Source organism: Narcine bancroftii, chromosome 6, assembly GCF_036971445.1.
Source record: "Narcine bancroftii isolate sNarBan1 chromosome 6, sNarBan1.hap1, whole genome shotgun sequence".
In the NCBI taxonomy this organism is placed as follows: domain Eukaryota; kingdom Metazoa; phylum Chordata; class Chondrichthyes; order Torpediniformes; family Narcinidae; genus Narcine; species Narcine bancroftii.
Genome location: NC_091474.1, coordinates 54,346,421 through 54,365,603, shown reverse-complemented (window position 1 = coordinate 54,365,603; position 19,183 = coordinate 54,346,421). Strand labels below are relative to the sequence as shown.

The 19,183-nt window shown below is 39.9% G+C and overlaps 1 protein-coding gene across 6 annotated transcripts in view; it reads right to left on the bottom strand.

Moving 5' to 3' along the window:
* Positions 1 to 19,183, bottom strand: part of nup88 (nucleoporin 88) — a 100,530-nt gene that overhangs the window by 55,569 nt on the left and 25,778 nt on the right. For all 6 annotated transcript variants that reach the window (XR_011340088.1, XM_069885012.1, XM_069885013.1 and 3 more), the window contains exons 5-8: positions 16,030 to 16,194; positions 10,152 to 10,338; positions 7,975 to 8,125; positions 7,630 to 7,728 (exon numbers count right to left, since the gene is read on the bottom strand). Coding sequence is in view for 5 of the 6 variants with exons in the window: in XM_069885012.1 (XP_069741113.1) it covers positions 7,630 to 7,728; positions 7,975 to 8,125; positions 10,152 to 10,338; positions 16,030 to 16,194 (602 nt within the window). In the remaining variant the exon portion in view is untranslated. The remainder of the gene's footprint in view (positions 1 to 7,629; positions 7,729 to 7,974; positions 8,126 to 10,151; positions 10,339 to 16,029; positions 16,195 to 19,183) is intronic.

Genomic DNA, 19,183 nt, shown 5'->3' with positions numbered 1-19,183 from the left:
TTTCTTTTGACTAACCTGCTTGTGGTTTCCTCAAAAAATTGCAGTAAGCTTCAGGCAAGATTCTCCTTGAGGAAATCACGCTGACGTTGGCCTATCTTGTCAATCACCTGCAGGGACTCTATAACCACATCCTTGTCAATTGACTTCAATAACTTCCCAACCATAACAGATTTATAATTTCCTTTCTGCTGCCTCTCCTCGTTCAAAAATGTACCTGGGGTTGAAGGTACATTGGGTGTAATTGGGTGGCATGGGTTCTTGGGCTGAAATTGTCTAAATTTAATATAATTTAAAAAATAATCGGAATCTGAAGATCAGTACCAATGCCTCCACAATCTCTATAGCTATTTTTTTCAGAACCTGAAGGTGCACTGCATCTAGTCCGGCAGACTTATCTACTCTCAGACCAGTCAGCTTTTCAAGCACCTTCTCTCTGGTGACTGCACTCAGCTATTTTACCTGACACCTTTGAAAATCAGAACACTGCTAATGTCTTCCACAGTGAAGACTGATGCCAAATTTTCAGTTCCTCTGCCATCTCCTGGTCTTAAAATTTCTCAATTTTCTATCAGTCTCTACCTACTCTCACTTTTTTTATTCACAATATACCTAAAAAAAGATTTCAGTATCCCTTTTCATTTCATTTGTTAGCTTCCTTTTAAAGTTCACCTTTTCCTTCCTAATGGCCTTCTTAGTTGCCTTGCTTTTAAAAACTTTCCCCGAAGTCCCTGATGATCCTCTCCTGTCAGTATCCAACTATGCTGTGCGGGCTGCCTTCAGAAGAGTGAATCCGAGGAAAGCATTTGGTCCAGATGGAGTACGTGGCTGAGTATTAAAAACCTATGCTGACCAAATTGCCTATGTATTCACTTTTTGTCTATAACATCTCATTGCAACAGACATCAATCAAATGAATATCGAACAGTGACACTCATATCAACAATGATGAAGTGTTTTGAAAGGCTGGGGTTGAGCATATCAGCTCCTGTGTGAGCAGTGACATGGATGCGTTCCAGTTTGCCTATCATAGTGACAAGTCTACAGCAGATGCCATCTCCCTGGCTCTACACAAAGCCCTTGAACACCTGGACAGCAAAGATACAGTAATCAGGATGCTCTTTACTGACTACACGTTGACATTTAACTCCATCATCCCCTCAAAGCTAATCAGCAAACTTCAAAACCTGAGACTCACCTACTGTGTAACTGAATTTGGACCACAATCAGTGAGGATTGATAAGAACATCTCCTCCTCAATCTCCATCAGTACCAGAGCACCACAGGGCTGCGTTTATGGCCCCGTTCTACTCACTAAACACCTGCGAGCATATGGTTCGGTACAACAACACCACCATGTACAAATTCACTGATGATATCACAGAAAAGCCTGACATAAAAAAGTGATGAGCCAGCATACAGGAGGGAGATTGAAACCTTGGCTCAATGATCCACCAACAACACTTAATGTCTCCAAAACCAACTTCAGGAAGGGAAAACTAGAGTGAACATTGAAGGATTAGAGGAGGAGAGGGTGAGCAAATTTAAGTTCCCGGGAGTCACCATCTCAAAGCATATTTCCTGGACCCAACACATGGAAAATATTTGACAACGTATGCAAAATTACCTGTTTCAAGAGTCATTTTAAACAAAATTTTTTTTTTTTTTTAAAACAATGACAGACATTACCATCTGTACCCAGACTCCAAGCCCCTTCCACATCACCAGGCAGCACCTGCTTGACCTAAGCTCAAACCAGAGTGTCTGGTTCTCCTGATCCCAAGCAACACTTGCCCATAACTAGTACCCAGCATGTCAAGCAGTGCCCTTACCCAACTTGCATCCAATCCCCAAGTAACCAGGGGTGCAGTTCTGCCAGAGTTCACCGGAGCACTGCTCTGGCAACTCTATAAAAGCTTAAAAGCAAAATAAACAAGTGGGGAACTTTAACTAGAGGGGAATTTAAAAGCAGCCGCATATTAAATACAGGGGATTTTATGGAAGCGGGTGTTGGGGCAGGAATAGGGAGAGGAGTTACAGCAAGATTGTGAGTGAATAGAAATCTACTGCGGGATTTTAAACATTGTCTAATAGAATGTATCAGTACAAGGATGATGAGTCCACACAGACAAGTGGGAGGCACTTAACTATATACAACAGTGTTAAAAAAAAAGAGAACGACACCATTCAAATCTACTCTGAACCCTCAAATATGAAATTCAGGAAGACTTTTATAATAAACATGCCCTGTGTCACATTCAGCCTGAAGGCTCTTTTCCTTCCCTTAGCTCAAAGTTCAGAGGAATCGATTGTTTCGCTGAGCGACAGAAAAATAATCTCCAAATCTATTGTAGGTTTTGCTTATTTCTACCATGTGCATACATGTTGTAGCTTCACTGGGTATTTATTTAGTTGAATTACAATCATTGTATCCAACATGCTAGATTTTTGTAAAATTATTGGTCTTAAAAACTAAAGAGGACATGATAGCAGGATTGCAATTTGTGTTTCCGTTGGCATCATACCTTCTGTTTACTTTCTCCATCCCCATCCAAATGGGCCGAACTCTGGCCAAGTGAGCCGCCTTACCAAGTTGCTCTTATTTCTCTCCGGGTTACTGACCTTGTCGCTGGGCTATTTGACAGGTGTTGCAACCCAATCCCGCACCACCCACCCTCTATTGAGTTGCTGTGAATTCCTACGCTGGCTATTCCTGTGGAAAGGGAGGAGGCGTTCTTGTCTCAGGTAGGACCACATGGTTGGGAACATGCAGGAGATTTGTACTTGAGACTCTATGCATGAGGAATAAACACCATTGGCTCCAAATGTCAGGCTTGTCTTTTAAAAATTAGTTTCAGCGGGAACACAACTTCCGTGATGGATAACACCACTAATGCCATTGCTTTGAACCTGGTGTCGTGCTATTGTCTGTTGTTCGTCGATGAACACAGTGACATCCTCTTGCCTCAACCCAAACCTTACTCCCCACAATACTTTCAGTGCTGATCTCACCATTACTGGCAACCAGGTCCATCGGTCTTGGGGTGAAAAATGCAGAAATTGTTTTAAAAATGTACAAAAATCAATTTTTATAATGCAGAAATTTCATGCCTGCATCCTGAAGGCATTTGATAAATTTCTTCTCCAGGGATGCAGGACCAACCTAGTTTTCCTTATCAACCTGCATATTGAAATACCCTATGACTGTTGTAACCTTGCCCTTTTTGCATGCCTTCTCTATCTCCCTCTGTCGTACCTGTCAACCTCCAGCCACGCCTCTGGATCATCAACCTTATTTCTTATACTGCAGGCATTTAAATTCACAACCTTCAGTGCTGTATTTGTCATCATTTTCAATACTGTTTCCAAAGAACCCCAAGATAAATCCTTAATCTTACACTTGTAATTTTACCTGATTAACTGTCCTTCCTCATAATCTCACTAGAGTTTAGATATTTGTGCATCTTCTGCCCTATTCACTGCTCTCTCATTCTGTTTCCTATCCCCTGCCAAACCAGTTTGAACACTACCCGACAAATTTAAAAAACCTGCCCACCAGGATATTAGTCCCCCTCCAATTCAGGTGTAACCTGCCCTCCTCCATAAACTTTCCAGCCACGCATTCAACTGCTATAACTTCTTATTCCTGCCCTCATGGTGCGTGGCACATGCAGAGAATATCATCTTTGAGGTCCTACTTTTTAGCTTACTTCCTATCTCCCTATATTCCCTCTTTAGGACCTCATCTCTTTTCCTATCTATGTCAGTGGGAGCAACAGGGACCATGATATCTGACTGCTCACCCTCCTGCCTGAGAATGCTGTGGATTTGAGCAGAGATTTCCCTAACCCTGGCACCTGGGAGGCAACATACCATCTGGGACTTTCTATCTCATTCACAGAACTTCCTATCATTTTCTCCATCTTTTATTTGTTCCTGCTCATGAATTGTGATTTAATTGGTCCAATAAAGCACCGAGGCCTGAGAATGCTCCTTTTTAAACTCTTCTGTGTGGCTCTTTCTCACCTTGCAAATCAATTACCCGCCAATCCTTTCGATACACTGTATCCTTGGACAATCAGCTCCCAATGACGTCCATCCTTTAGCCACGAATGCGTGATGGTCACATCATACTTGTCCCTGTACTACATCATCATCCATTTTATTTCTTATACTGTGTATACAAAACCTTCAGCTCTGCATTTGTTACTTACCTTTAAATGTTGCATTGCAGCTCATCCCACAGGCTGGAATGTTGCCTCATTTGCCTATTCTTCCACACAAATTCCCCATCAACTGTTTCTAATTGTGCACCAACCAGCCCTTCCTCTGCCTCATCACTTTGAATTCCATCCCCTTGCAAATCTAGTTTAAAACCCCAACAGCATTAGCTGACAAGATATTGGTTCCCCTCCAGTTTATGTGCAACTTGTACAGGTCAGTCTTCCCCAATGATCCAAGAACTTGAAATCCTGCCCCTTACAACATCCAGAAATTACCACTTTGGAGCTCCTGCTCTTCAGCTTCTTTCCTAACTCACCGAACTTGCTTTGCAAGACCGCTACCCCACCTATGCCCATGTCATTGGTACTAATAAGTACCATGATCTCTGAGTGAACATTCTTCTCCTGTGCTCAAAAGAGTAAAGCTCTACCCTGCTCAACTTCTCCCTCTAGCTCAGGCATGAGAGTCCTGGCAACATTCTTGTAAATCTTCTCTGTACCCTCTCCAGCTTGAAAATATCTTTCCGATAGCAGTCACCACAACTGAACACAATACTCTAAATGTGACCTCCCCAACAACTTATACAACTGCAAAATGACATCCCAACCTCAATACTCATGTAATCAGTCGCATTACATGACACAAAGCTGTTATAGTTTATCTTCTTTCTTTCTTTGGCTTGGCTTCGCGGACGAAGATTTATGGAGGGGGTAAAAAGTCCACGTCAGCTGCAGGCTCGTTTGTGGCTGACAAGTCCGATGCGGGACAGGCAGACACGGTTGCCACGGTTGCAGGGGAATATTGGTTGGCTGGGGTTGGGTGTTGGGTTTTTCCTCCTTTGCCTTTTGTCAGTGAGGTGGGCTCTGCGGTCTTCTTCAAAGGAGGTTGCTGCCCGCCAAACTGTGAGGCGCCAAGATGCACGGTTTGAGGCGTTATCAGCCCACTGGCGGTGGTCAATGTGGCAGGCACCAAGAGATTTCTTTAGGCAGTCCTTGTACCTTTTCTTTGGTGCACCTCTGTCACGGTGGCCAGTGGAGAGCTTGCCATATAACACGATCTTGGGAAGGCGATGGTCCTCCATTCTGGAGACGTGACCCATCCAGCGCAGCTGGATCTTTATATTTGTATTTTATATTATATGTTTTAAAGGAGATAAATTGTGTGGAGTTTTTAAATTAGGCCACAACACAGATACAAAAACCAAAACAGATCTCATTTAAAATGCCAGAGCTCTGCTCAAGCCAGACAGTCCAGGCTCCGAGTGCCTTTCCAAAAACTTTGAAGAATGCCTATGGAGACTTCACAAGTAGGTGTTAATTGGACATGCTGTGGAGTAATGGATTATTGTTTTGGAAAGCAACAGATGAACAAACTCAAAAGATTTGGACCGGAGCTGTAGTCTGTCTGAATGCAGTTTGCTGTTCTAGGAAGATCATGTGGTTTTGCAAGCAGAGAGAGTCAAACAGACTTTTCTCTTTCAAGCACCAAAGCCTGGTGAACTTTATAGATGTTAAATTCTGTGCACAGTATAAGAATTGCCTGATACTTGGAGGAGTGAGAAGTGAGATTGGACTATGAATCAAATAACTTTTCTGAACTTACACACATATTACATACACAGGAGCTTAGAATTAGAAGGGAGCTAAGTTAGGTAAAGTTAAGTTAATAGTAATAAGTAATAATCTTTATCTTGTTTTCATGTTTATTCAAAGCAACTTTTGTTTAAGTAACCATTTGTCTTGGTGAATTTCTATTGCTGTTGGGTCTTGGGGTCATCTGGGCCAACAGGACAATATCTACAGCTCTGCCCTTGTCAACCTTTTTGGTCACATCTTCAAAATAGATCTGTAAGACATGACATCACACTTCCAAAGCCATGCTAACTATCCCTAATCAGCCCTTGTCCATACAGCCCATGTACTGTATATCTTTGCCCTCAGAATAATCTCTAGTAACTTACCAACTGCACACATTAGGCTCACTGACCAAAAATTCCCAGGTTCTTCCCTGCAGCCCTGCTCAAATAGAGGCACAACATTTCACACTTTCTGATCTTCTGGCCCCTCATCTGTGCTTAATTAGGACTTAAATCCCACCCAGACCAGAGCATTTTCTTTAAATTTTCCAACAATGTCCTCAGAAACATCTCATCAGGCCCAGGAGATTTGTCTACCTTCATATGCATCAGGAGCTTCAGCACGTCCACAACCATAATACTGTTTTCAAGACACTACCATGGACTGCCCCAAATTCCCCAATCTTTGTTTCTTTCCAAGGTAAAAACAGAAGTACTCGAGAACTTTGTGCATCTCCAGTGGCTCCGCACAGAATTGACAATATTGTTTCCAGAGGGGATCCATATATTCTCCAGTTACCTTTTCCCCTTTATGTACTTAAAAAATATCTTGGTAATATCCTTAATGATACCCGCCAAATCTGTCTCCTGCCTTCTTGACAAGGAATGGAATATCACGGCACAGTACAGGCTCTTCAGCCCATGCTGCAGTCCTGACCTAATCTAAACCTTCCCTATCTCACATTCATCACCCTCTATTTTTTTTTTTACATACATATATGTGCTGAGCCTTTTAAATGTCCCCATAGTACAAGCCTCCATCATCATCTCTCAGGCAATGGGTTCCAGACGCCCATTACTATCTGCAAAAAAAAAAAAAAAAAACCACACACACATCCCTGATTCTCCCCTGAACGGTTCTTCCCCAATCTAGAACAGATGTATTCGCTACTGTTGCCTCAGGAAAAAAGTGCTGGCAGACCACCCGATCATTCTAAAGAGAAAAACCATAGCTGTTAACTTTGCGTCACATGTTCTCTAATCCAGGCAACATCCTGGTAAATTTCCTCTGCACCCTCTTCCAAGCTTTCATATCCTTCCTGTAATGAGGCAACCAGAACTGAACATAATAATCCAAGTATGGTCTAACCAGGGTTTTATCGAGTTGCAATATTACCTCATGGCCTCAAGGTTAATTTCATCAAATAATGGCCAGCATACCATAAGCCTTCTTAAATGCCCCATGTACTGCTAAAATCATTTTCACCACACCCTACTTCCATCAATTTATTTTAGCCACTCCGATCTATTTATTTATTTTTAAAAGTTTTTATTTCCATTCTCAGAACTCCTCCACGTTTATACTTGTTCCCAGCAGTTTATAGCTGCCCCATGCCTCCTTGTTGCTCTTGACTAGATCCTGAATTTTCCTCATTATCCAAGTTTCCTTACCCTTCACTCAAATAGCGTGTCCTGGACTTTTGCAACACACTTTTAAAAACATCCCATTTTTAAATGCATCCTGCATTAGCCCTGCAGTAAAATAAAGTAAACCCAAAAGGAGACCAGCCTTGCTCCCACATCAATGCAAAGCCTTGAAATTATAGACTTACCTGTGAGGAGAAATTGTTCGAGTTTATTGACCCATGTTAGCCCAATACTATGTACACCAGCAATGTGTGTGCAATGATAACGTGAAGGACATAATGGATCTGGAACGACAATATTATACAAATGAAATGCAGCTACTCAGGTTACACTGAAAAATTAATGGGGACAAATCTAAATCATACATGGGAAATCTAGCAAAGAAGGCTAAACAATGTCATCCATACGTATATATAGATATACGTATATCAGCAGTTGCAGTTTAATTAAATACACCATGAATTCAATTACATTCAGCATTAAACATTTAAATAACCCATACAAATATACTATATACTATCATGGTTTACCTTTGTGCAATGTAATTGGACAGGAGAAATCAGATTGTAGTTGCTCATCATCATCCCCTGTTGCCAACTTCAGGATCAATTCTAATTCCACACATTCAAATACGTATAGGGAAGGAACAGGTTCACACCTCAGATCCCATGAATCATTAATCTAGAGGCAACATGAAAAATTTCCCTTCAATTTCTGAACAACATAGTCATAAATCTGAATTGCTTATTGAACATGCATCAAGATACTGGAAAAACTTTGTTTTACGTGCAATCCAGGTAAGTTACCCTATGCAGAAAATACAAGAATAAAAACAAAAGACAGTGTTACAACAAAAGTGCACGGTATAGAAAATATATAAAACTTCAAGTCAAATCTCAGGCATTTCTTGAGAACCAGTTCAAACCTGTGTCAACTGTAACTTGGCCATTTTCCCATCACAATACACAAGTGTTCAAGGAACTCAGTTGGACATGGAGCATCCATGGAAAGCAATAGGAAGTCAACATTACAGGCCCATGCTTTTCTTCAGATATGCAAAAAACTGGGCAAACAGTGACATAAAGTGGGAGGGGGGGGGGGGGAAGTAATGGAAGAAAGAAAAGAGCACAGGTTTACAAGGGAAGTGAATGCCTGTGAGAGGGAGAAGAAAGCTGATAGAGGGAGGCTGCAGAGGATGTACAGATTGTGAGCAGTGGGGAGAACAGGAGCAGTGAGAGAGGCTGATGAGTTTATTGCCATACACACTGTAATGATGTACATATGAAGCAAAAATCTTACTTGCTACAGCTGAACAGTTGCTTGTAATCTAAGAGGATCATGTGCTGTGTGTGTGTGTGAGAGAGAAAGAGAGAGAGAGAGAGAGAGAAAGAGAGAGATCAGATCTACAGTTTTACAGTCAGCAGCAGCAATTGGAACAGGGCAAGCTTATGGAAAACCTCATTTGGAAGACGGGTTGTTAGTTCAGCCTGGTCAAAGCCCTTGTGGTTCATGTAAGAGGAGAGGACTGGCTGCCTAATGTTTCACTTGATCTGAAAGAAAGAGGTTATCATCTGGAAAACCCTGATGGGGCAAGTTTCTTCGGCAGGACACTGAAGTGGCTGATGGAAGTAAATCAGTTGTGGGTGTCAGTGTACAACGAATCTCTGAAAACTGACAAGAACCTTCCTGAGCGGTAACCATTTACCTTTCAAGCACCAAAGTCTGGTGTACTCCATAAATGTTAAATTCTGTGCACAGTATAAGAATTGCCTGCAACCAGTGAACTTGGAGGAACAAGAAGTGAGATTGGACTGTGAACCAAAGAACGTTTCTGAACTTATACACACATTACATACACGTGCGCTTAGAATTAGAAGGGGCTTAAGTTAAGTTAGTTCAGTTAAAATGTGATTCTGTTTTCATGTTTAAAGATAATTAAAAGCAACTTTTGTTTAAGTAACCATTAATCTTGAAGAATATCTATTGCTGCTGGGTTTTGGGACCCATCAATATTTTTGTAATATCAAAAAGATTTGTTTGGAATTAAGATTGATAAATTTCAAATAATTTTTTTGAGATTAGCATTAGTAGTAGCGAGAAAATGTGAGTATTTGGAAAAATGCTATCGATTTGAATTTACAAAGATAGTATACAGAAATGAGATCTTGTCTACCATTGGGGAAAAAAAAAACAATTTACAAGATAATTTTTTTTAATTGGAAAGTTTGGAGCCCTTATTTGGATTATATGGGTTTAAATTTTTGAATACTTCAGCCTTCTTGTGGTGGAAGCACATCAGTCCATGGTAATTATCTATGTTATACTAGTTTACAACTTTTTTTCTTTCTTTTCCTTTTTTTGGAGGGGATCAATAGTTGATAGTTTGGGGTGAACAGGAAGGGGTATGCAAGAGGGGAGGGTTATATTGATAAAGGGTGGGATTTTGGGTTTCTAACATATATTATGAATTAATTGTTTATTAATCATATGTATTATGAGTTTAATAAAATATTCAAAAAAAAGAGAAGTGGGTGGCGCCGCAAACTGGGGGTGAGCACTTCCGCGATCAAAGTGTGTATATATACTACACTACACTATTGTGAAACCCCAATTTAGCACGATCCAATTTTTTTGGGCCCCAAACCATCACGTTATAATGGGGTTCTACTGTAAATCATAAATCTTAAATGCCATATTCCCATCTTACCATCTGATCTTCGTCTTCATCCCCTTCAAGCACAACACAGTGATACAGCATGCCAGATTGAGTAGCAATGACCAGAACGTTGGGGACACTAGGTAGGCAGAGCATCGCACAAGCATCATATCCGTAATTATCCTCAGCAGCTGGGTGCATGGGCAGCGGACCGAGCAATTTCCCAACAAGACCAGAACTAGAAGTGACATTAAACTGAATTACACTCATAGAATCATAGTACACTTCAGTACAGAAAACAGGCTATTGGGCCTTTCTAGACTGTGCTAAAAACATCATATCGCTAGTCCCACTGACCCACACCTACTCCATAACACTCCAGACCTCTCCCATCCATATATCTATCTATTTTAAAATGTGAGTGAGCCTGCATTTAATATGTCGGATGGCAACTCGTTCCACAGTCCCACCACTTTGAGTAAAAAACATCCCCCTAAACCTTTCTCCTTTCACCCTAAAGCCATTTATCTTTCCTAATCTAAATGGTAATTGTGACAGATTATGGTGTGTTTGTATTGTATATAGATATATTTTTGGGAGATAAATTGGGGCATTTTTTTTTTAAGAGTAGGTCACAACAAACACTTTAAAATAGATCTTACTTAAAATACTAGAGTTCTGCTAATGCGAGACATGTCGGCCTCAGAGCCTTTGCAAAAGCTTTGGAGAATGCCCAAGAGACTTCACTAATGGATTATTGTTTACAAAAAGGCAACAGATTAAAGAACGTCAGAGCCACACATTGTCTGGAGTGGTACTTGCTGTTCTAAGAGGGTCATGCGGTTTTGCAAGCAGAGAGAGTAAAACAGACTTTCTCTCTGAGAAAGAGAGAGATCAGTTCTGCAGATTTAGTCAGCAGCAGCAGCAGCAACTGGGACTGGAACAGGACAAGCTGGAAAGCTTGTGGAAAACCCCATTTGGAAGATGGGTTGTGACTGCTTAGTTCAGCCTGGTCAAAGCCCTTGTGGATCATGCAAGAGGAGAGGACTAATGTTTCACTTGAAATAAGTGAAACAAAAAGGAACTCTGTGGTGACCTGAAAGAAAGTGGTGATCATCTGCAGAACCCTGAAGGGGCAAGTTTTGTTGGGAAGTCACTGAAGTGGCTGATTAAAAAGGAATCAGTTGTGGGTGTCCATTGAACAATAGATCTCTCTCTGAAAACCGACAAGAATCTTCCTGAGTAGTAACTATTTACCTTTTAAGCATCAAAGCCTGGTGAACTTTATAAATGTTAAATTCTGCGCACAGTATAAGAATTGCCTACAACCAGTGAACTTCAAAGAATGAGAAGTGAGATTGGACTATGAATCAAAGAACTTTTCTGAACTTACACACACATTACATACATGTGCACTTAGAATTAGAAGGGGGTTAAGTGAGGTTAGTTAAGTCAATAGTGATAAGTTAAAATGTGATTCTGTTTTCATGTTAAAAGATAATTAAAAGCAACTTTTGTTTAAGTAACCATTTGTCTTGGTAAATATCTATTGATGTTGGGTTTTGAGGACCTCTGGGGTTGTAACAGTATTTATTCTGTCTATACTTCTCAATTTTGTAAACTTCTATCAAATCTCCCCTCATTCTTCTACACTCTAAGGCAGGGGTGTCAAACTCAAATTCACATAGGGCCAAAATTAAAAACTTGGACTAAGTCGTGGGCCAAACTAAATATTTATTGAAAATTTTCAACAACATCTGCCTGTTTTCTCTTCTTTCAACATATGTAATGTTAAACTTTTTCTTATTAAAATAAATGTTTAATAATAGTTTTAGTTAAACTCTTTCCAGAAGCATTAACAAATGAGAAATAAAATATTCAATAAATAATATTTCTCTATAGCCTTTAAGCTCCTTTTAAATGTGTTTTTTTTTTCACAAGCCAACAAGTCAAAAAAAATAACAACTTGCTTCAATGAAAATCCAATCTTTCAACTATGAACAGTCCAAAGTTAACCAAAGAAAACATTAATCCAAGCTTAGCTTGCTACACTGTGATTTACTCTGATGAACCTGGGTCTAAACCAGATACTTGGCATCTCTTCTTAGATGCAAGTTCATCAAACTCTGGGGTCAGAGTTTGCCTCCCACCTGTCTTGAAAGGTCCTGTTTTCTGTCTTTCGTTTGGCCATTTTTCGTAAGGGGTTTATTACATGTGAGTTAGGCGACAGGTCGCAGATGCTAATGAAAGTAAAGAGAGGAGGTGGGGGCGATTAGTGGGCTGACGGGCCAGCGCCAATGCATTTGCAAAGCATTCTGGGATTTGTAGTATTAGTTGTGCATGCGCTATACTGGCGCGGCGGCCAGCGGGCAAGCTCTAATACATATTTGATATGATCTTGTGGGCCAAATATAATTATATCACGTGTCAAATTTGGCCTGCGGGCCTGAGTTTGACATGAATGCTCTAAGGAATAAAGTCTTAACCAGTTTAGTCTTTCTCTGTAACTCAACTCCTGAAGACCGGGCAACATCCTAGTAAACCTTCTCTGCATTTTCTATCTTACTGATATCCTTCCTGTAGTTTGCCAACCAGAACTGCACACAATACCTCAAATTTGGCCTCATCAATGTCTTATACAACCTCACCTTAATATCCCAACTCCTGTACTCAATACTTTGATTTATGAAGGCCAAGATGCCAAAAGCTTTCTTCACAACCTGTAACGCCACTGTCAAGAAACTATATATCTGAATTAGCAGATCCCTTAATACCTCCACTCTCCTCAGTGCTCTACCATTTACCCATACATGTCCTACCTTGGTTTGTCAATCCAAAATGGAACACTTCACACTTGTCTGCATTAAATTCAATCTGCCACTTTCTGGCCCATTTTTTCAGTAGGTCCAGATCCCTCTGCATGTTTTGAAAGCCTTCCTTGCTGTTGACAACACCTCCAATCTTAATGTCATCAGCAAACTTGCTGATCCAATTTACATTATCATCCAGATCATTGACATAGACAACAAACAACAACAGTCCCAGCACTGATCCCTGAGGCACAACACTAATCACAAGCCTCCAGTCTGAGAAGCAATCATCCACTACCGCTCTATCTTCTCACATTCAGCCAATTCCAAATCCAGTTTACATCCTCTCCATGGATACCTCGTGTCTGAACCTTCTGAACTTATCTGCCCTGTGGGACCTTGTCAAGGGTCTTACTAAAGTCCATGTAGACAATGTCCACAGCCTTTCCTACATCCACCTTCTTGGTGACCACCTAGAAAAACTATAAGATTCAAATACGTCCTACCATGCACAAAGCCAAGCTGACTAGCTTTGATCACCTCTTGGTTGTTTTAATACTTGTACACCTGATCTCTCAGAATACCCTCCAATAATTAACCTACACTGACGTCAGGCTCACCGACCTGTAATTTCCTGGTTTACTTTTGGAGCCTTTTTTAAACAATGAAACAACATGAGCATCCCTCCAATCCTCCAGAAGCTCACCTGTGGATAAGGACATTTTAAATATTTCTGCCAGGGGCCTCAAGGTCCAAAGGATTATTCATGTCAGGCCTGGGGGGATTTATCTACTTTTATTTGCTGTAAGACAGCAAGAACCTCCTCCTCTTTAATCTCTATATGTTCCATGCCACTACTGCTTGTTTCCCTTCCTTATACACCATGCCAATTTCCTGACTAAATACTGATGGAAAAAACTGTTGAAGATCTACCCCATCTTGTGAGGCTCCATTCATAAATGACCACTCTGATATACTAGGGGGCTAATTTTGTCCCTTATTATCCTTTTACTCTTAACATACATAGAAACCCTTTGGGTTTACCTTCACATTATCTGCCAAAGATACCTCATCTTTTTGCCTTCCTAATTTCCTTCTTAAGAATCTTCCATACTCTTCTCGTACCTCATTTGCTCCTTGTTGCCTGTACCTGCTATACATCTCTCTCTTCTTCTTAACCAGATAGCCAATATCCCTTGCAAACCAAGATTTCCTATGCTTGTTAGCTTTGCCTTTAATCCTGACAGGAACATGCAAACTCTGCACTCTCAAAATTTCACCATTGAAGGCCTTCCACTTACTGAACACATCCTTGCCAGAAAACAACATCCCAATCCACTATTCCAAGATCCTTTTTCATTTCTGTAAAATTGGCCTTTATACAATTTAGAATCTCAATGACATTATGGTCACTGGACCCAAAATTTTCATATATGCCACCTGACCTGACTGGTTCCCTTGTAGATCAAGTACTGGATCCTCTCTCGTTGGTACCTCTATTAATTGATTTAGAAAACCTTCTTGAACACATTTGACAAACTCCAAGCCATCCAACCTTTTTACAGTATGGGAATCCCAGTCAATATGTGGAAATTTAAAATCTCCTACTATTTCAACTTTGTTTCTTCCATTGGTCTGCTATCTCTCCATAGATTTGCTCCTCCAATTCTGATTATTGGCAGACTATAATACAAGCCATTAGTGTGGTCACACCTTTCTCATTCCTCAGCTCCACCCATTATGGCCTCTGTAGACGAGCCCACTGGGCTGCCCTGTCTAAGCATAGCTGTGATTTTATTTCCGAGTAGCAATGCCTTTCCTCCCCCTTTCATCCCTCCTCCTCTACCTCATCTGAAACAGAACCCAGGAACATTGAGCTGCCAGTCCTGTCCCTCCTGCAACCGTCTCACTAACAGCAATAATGTCGTAATCCCATGTGCAAATTCACGCTGAGATCATCTGTTTTTATGACATTATTCCTTGTATTGAAATAAATATAGCTGAGAACATTTCTATCACGTACAAACCTTTGATTTCTGTCGATACATGCTTCCCTCACATGACCTTTATCCTCCTCCATCTCACTAACTGCTCTAACATCTGGTTCCCATTCCTTGCCAATCTATTTTAAACCCTGGGGCAGCACTAGCAAACCTACCCGCAAGGATGTTAGTCCCCCTCTAGTTCAGGAGCAAATCGTCCCATCGGAATAGGCCTCATCTTCCCTGGAATAGAGCCCAGTTGTCCAGAAACATGAAGCCCTCCCTCCTACACCATCACATTAGCCATGTATTTAGCTGCATTAACTTCCTATTTTCAGTGTCACTAGTACATGGCACAAGTAGCACTCCTGAGATCACCATGCTGGAGGTCATTTGCACCCAACTCCCCAAATTCTCTGTGGGAAATCCTGATCCTTCCTACCCATGTCAATGGACCACAACATCTGACTGTTCACCTTCCCTACTGAGAACTAGAACTAGATCCAAGATATTGTGGATCCTAACAATTCTTTAAATATCGCCAGTAGTTATAAAACATACCCAAATTGTGAGGCTTAAATGCTGTGAATTTCATTCTGGAACAACATACAGAACCAAGATCTGACAGATCATTGTTATGAATGCCTGATTTACAGACATCTCAATGTTATTAAATTCAAAAGTTTGACATGTATTCATGTTCGATCCTACAAATGAAAAACTAGTTTCCTCTCTCTCTGCTTTTTAATTATTTCCTGTGTAACTTGCTCTTGATCCTATTTGTCACAATACTGTGGAGATATGGTCACTGTATAAAGTGAGTTTTTTGCGCCTCATTCAACTTGCACACTGTTAAAATGGAACCTGTTTGTCATCCCTGTGCAGCCAGTACTCATTCTCTTACCAATAACCCCCCCCATACAAATTACTCTGTATATCATATTTTTGGGGTAACAGCTTTAGATTGTCAAGGTAAATTTCTGTATCCTGAACACCCAGTGATACTACACATGACCTGCTGTAGAATGTTATAAAAGTAATAAAATTGTTAGAAAAGTCTACGTACTTTAATTCTATTTTATATCCTCTGACCCCCCTTCCTCAATTTATATCCAGTGCCCTGCATAGATTGGTTACCTGTTGGGAGTAAGATTACAGTATATTAAGAAGGTCTCGCCATTTTCATACAGAATATAGAGTGGATGGACCAAAGTGACTTTGGAACGATGCCTAGGAGCATTCATGGCAGGACCAAAATCAAATGCAACTGCAATCTCACCCAGTGATGCTGCATATGACCTGCTGTAAAACAATAAGAAATCAAAGCACAAGAAACAGTTACTAACAACCTTGCAAGTAGAAATGGGAAGAACATTTATACAAGAGGTTCTTCTTGAAAGAGGCATTTTTGGCCTGGAATAAATAGTATTCCATTTCTTAAGTTTTCTGCAATGACAATTCATTTAATAAGAGTGCTCATAAGTAATGCAAAATCAAAGATAGCATCATCAAATAAATCAACATCAGGAAGTACAACTACATGTACATAGAAACTAGTTAGTTAATTTTTTGACTGTTGTGCCTTTTTACCATCTTTAGATCTCCCTGCATAGTAAAAGTACAGTTTGAATTCTTGTGTTTATGAAGCCAATTTCCTCCCTTTGTTGAGGTATGCTGTTAAACGTAGCAAGCTTACTTTCTTGAAATTAATGGCAGAAGGTTACCATACAGCAACGTAACATTGAGGGCAGTCCATCATCATCCAGGTGCCTGACATTGCAATGCACACCAAATCAGGATGATACCAGACCAATGTTAAAAGGGCTGGGGGGAAATCTCAAATCATATTTGGTCAGTTGTTCAATGCTCAAGTTTTAATCAATGTTTCCTATAAGGATAACAAGTTTCTTATCATGTACAATGAACAAATGCACTGACATTCTTACTTGCAGCAACCAAACAGGTACTTTGTTTAAAAAAACTATAATAGCACACATAATTGTATGTATACAAGTGTGGACGGTCCTTTTGTGATGTCGGAGCAATCCATGATTAGTATGGGGAGACTCAAGAGCCTGATAGCTGTTGGAAAGAAACTGGCTTCAGGCTTCTTTACCTTTGATTCTGCCAGAAGGTAGGAGTGAGAAGAGGTTGTGACCAGGGTGGGCTCCCTTCATGAGGAAGCACCTTGCAGAGATGTTTTCAATGGATGGGAGGTCAGAGATTTAGCTATGTCTCATCGTTAAAATAATAAAAAAAATACTGAATTTTTCTTTGAATTTGTTGGATTCAAAGATTTAAATTTTTTATTCAGCATTTTTCAAACTTTGTGATGGACATCTCTGACATGTTTAGTATCTCAATATGATCAGGATGCTGTCTTAACAGATGTGTTTAATTTAGAAATACAGTATGGTAATGGGCCATTTCAGCCCACAAGCTTGTGCTACCCAATTAAACCCAATTGACTACATCTCCAGTACGTTTTGAACTGTGAGAGGAAACCTGAGCACATTAGGGGAACCACGCATATACAAGGCGAATGCACAGACTCTTTACAGACAGCACCAGATTCAAACACCAGTGCTGGCGCTGTAACAGCACTGTAACACACAATGCTAACGTATCTTCACAAAGATAGTACTGTTGTATTAGTATGAAATCTGCTAATTTCCCCCATCCAATGTACAAGATCCACATGTAGTGGCTGACAATTTCACGCACCATTGCACCTGTAATTAAATCTTTAGCTTGACAGCCTACCTGAATTGTTCCTCAGGCTCACTTTAGCTCTGATAGAATATGGTTAAGATCAAGCTTAATTTTTATTTCAAGCAGGTCACAAATTAGTGGCCATGAAAGTCGATAATCATTACCTTCTGAAGAAATCAGGGATGAGTAATAAAATCTGATCATAAATAATACTCTTTTACATCAAAAATCAATCAAAATTCCTTTTTACAGCAAAAACATCTGATACTGTTGGATCCCATTTATTTAACTTTTGGGGTGTGACGTATAGCCTGTGAAACCAATTATATTGTATCATGCGTAACCTCGTGTTTATTATATTTCTCATATTTCTGGAGCACAGCTTTTCCCATGTTTCATTCTTTATCTTTATGTTTAGATCTTGTTCCCATTTTTGTTTAGGTTTACAGTTTGTTTCCTCGTTCTCCTTTTCTTGCAGTTTAATGTACATGCTTGTTATAATTTTTTAAATTATCATTGTGTCTGTAATCACAGATTCAAAATTGCTTCCTTCTAGTAACCTCAGACTGTTTCCCAATTTGTCCTTCAAGTTGGTTTTCAATTGGTGGTATGCAAACATTGTATCGTGAGTTATATTATATTTGTCCTTCATTTGTTCAAAAGATAATAATTTATTTCCCGAAAAACAATTTTCTATTCTTTTGATCCCTTTTCTCTCCCATTCTCTGAAGGAAAGGTTATTTATTGTTAAAGGGATTAGTTGATTTGTGTCAATATTAATTTTGGTAGTTGATCATTTATTTAATTCCTTTCTACTTGAATCTTCTTCCAAATGTTGAGCAGATGGTGCAATACTGGTGAATTCCTATGTTGCACCAATTTTGCATCCCACTTATATAGTATATGTTCAGGTATCTTCTCCCCTATTTTATCTAGCTCTAATCTGGTCCAATCTGATTTTTCCCTTGTTTGATAAAAATCTGATAGGTATCTTAATTGTGCTGCTCTATAATAATTCTTAAAGTTTGGTAGTTGTAAGCCTCCTTGTTTGTACCATTCTGTTAATTTATCTAGTGCTATCCTCGGTTTCCCCCCTTTCCATAAGAATGTCCTTATTATTTTCTTTAGCTCCTTGAAGAATTTCTCTGTTAAGTGAATTGGTAATGATTGAAATAGGTTTTGTATCCTTGGGAAGATGTTCATTTTAATACAGTTTATCCTTCCTATCAGTGTTAGTGGTAAGTCTTTCCAGTGCTCTAAGTCGTCTTGTAATTTTTTTCATTAATGGCTGATAATTTAGTTTGTATAGATGGCCGAGATTATTATTTAGTTGTATACCTAGGTATCGAATTGCTCTCTCTCCATTTGGATTGCGAACCCGCTCGCAAGCGTCAACTGATTTCGCAGTGACTGTTATTCTTCCCCACCCTGCCCCCCCAGAAAAGATTTTAATCTTCACATATAACAAAGTTCACTCTCTTAATTCCCTCCTTACTTCCTTTCTTTCCCTTCTTAGTTCTTACTTATACTTTATTCTTCTTTATATATAGTTTTGTTGTCATTTTTGTTCTTGTTACAT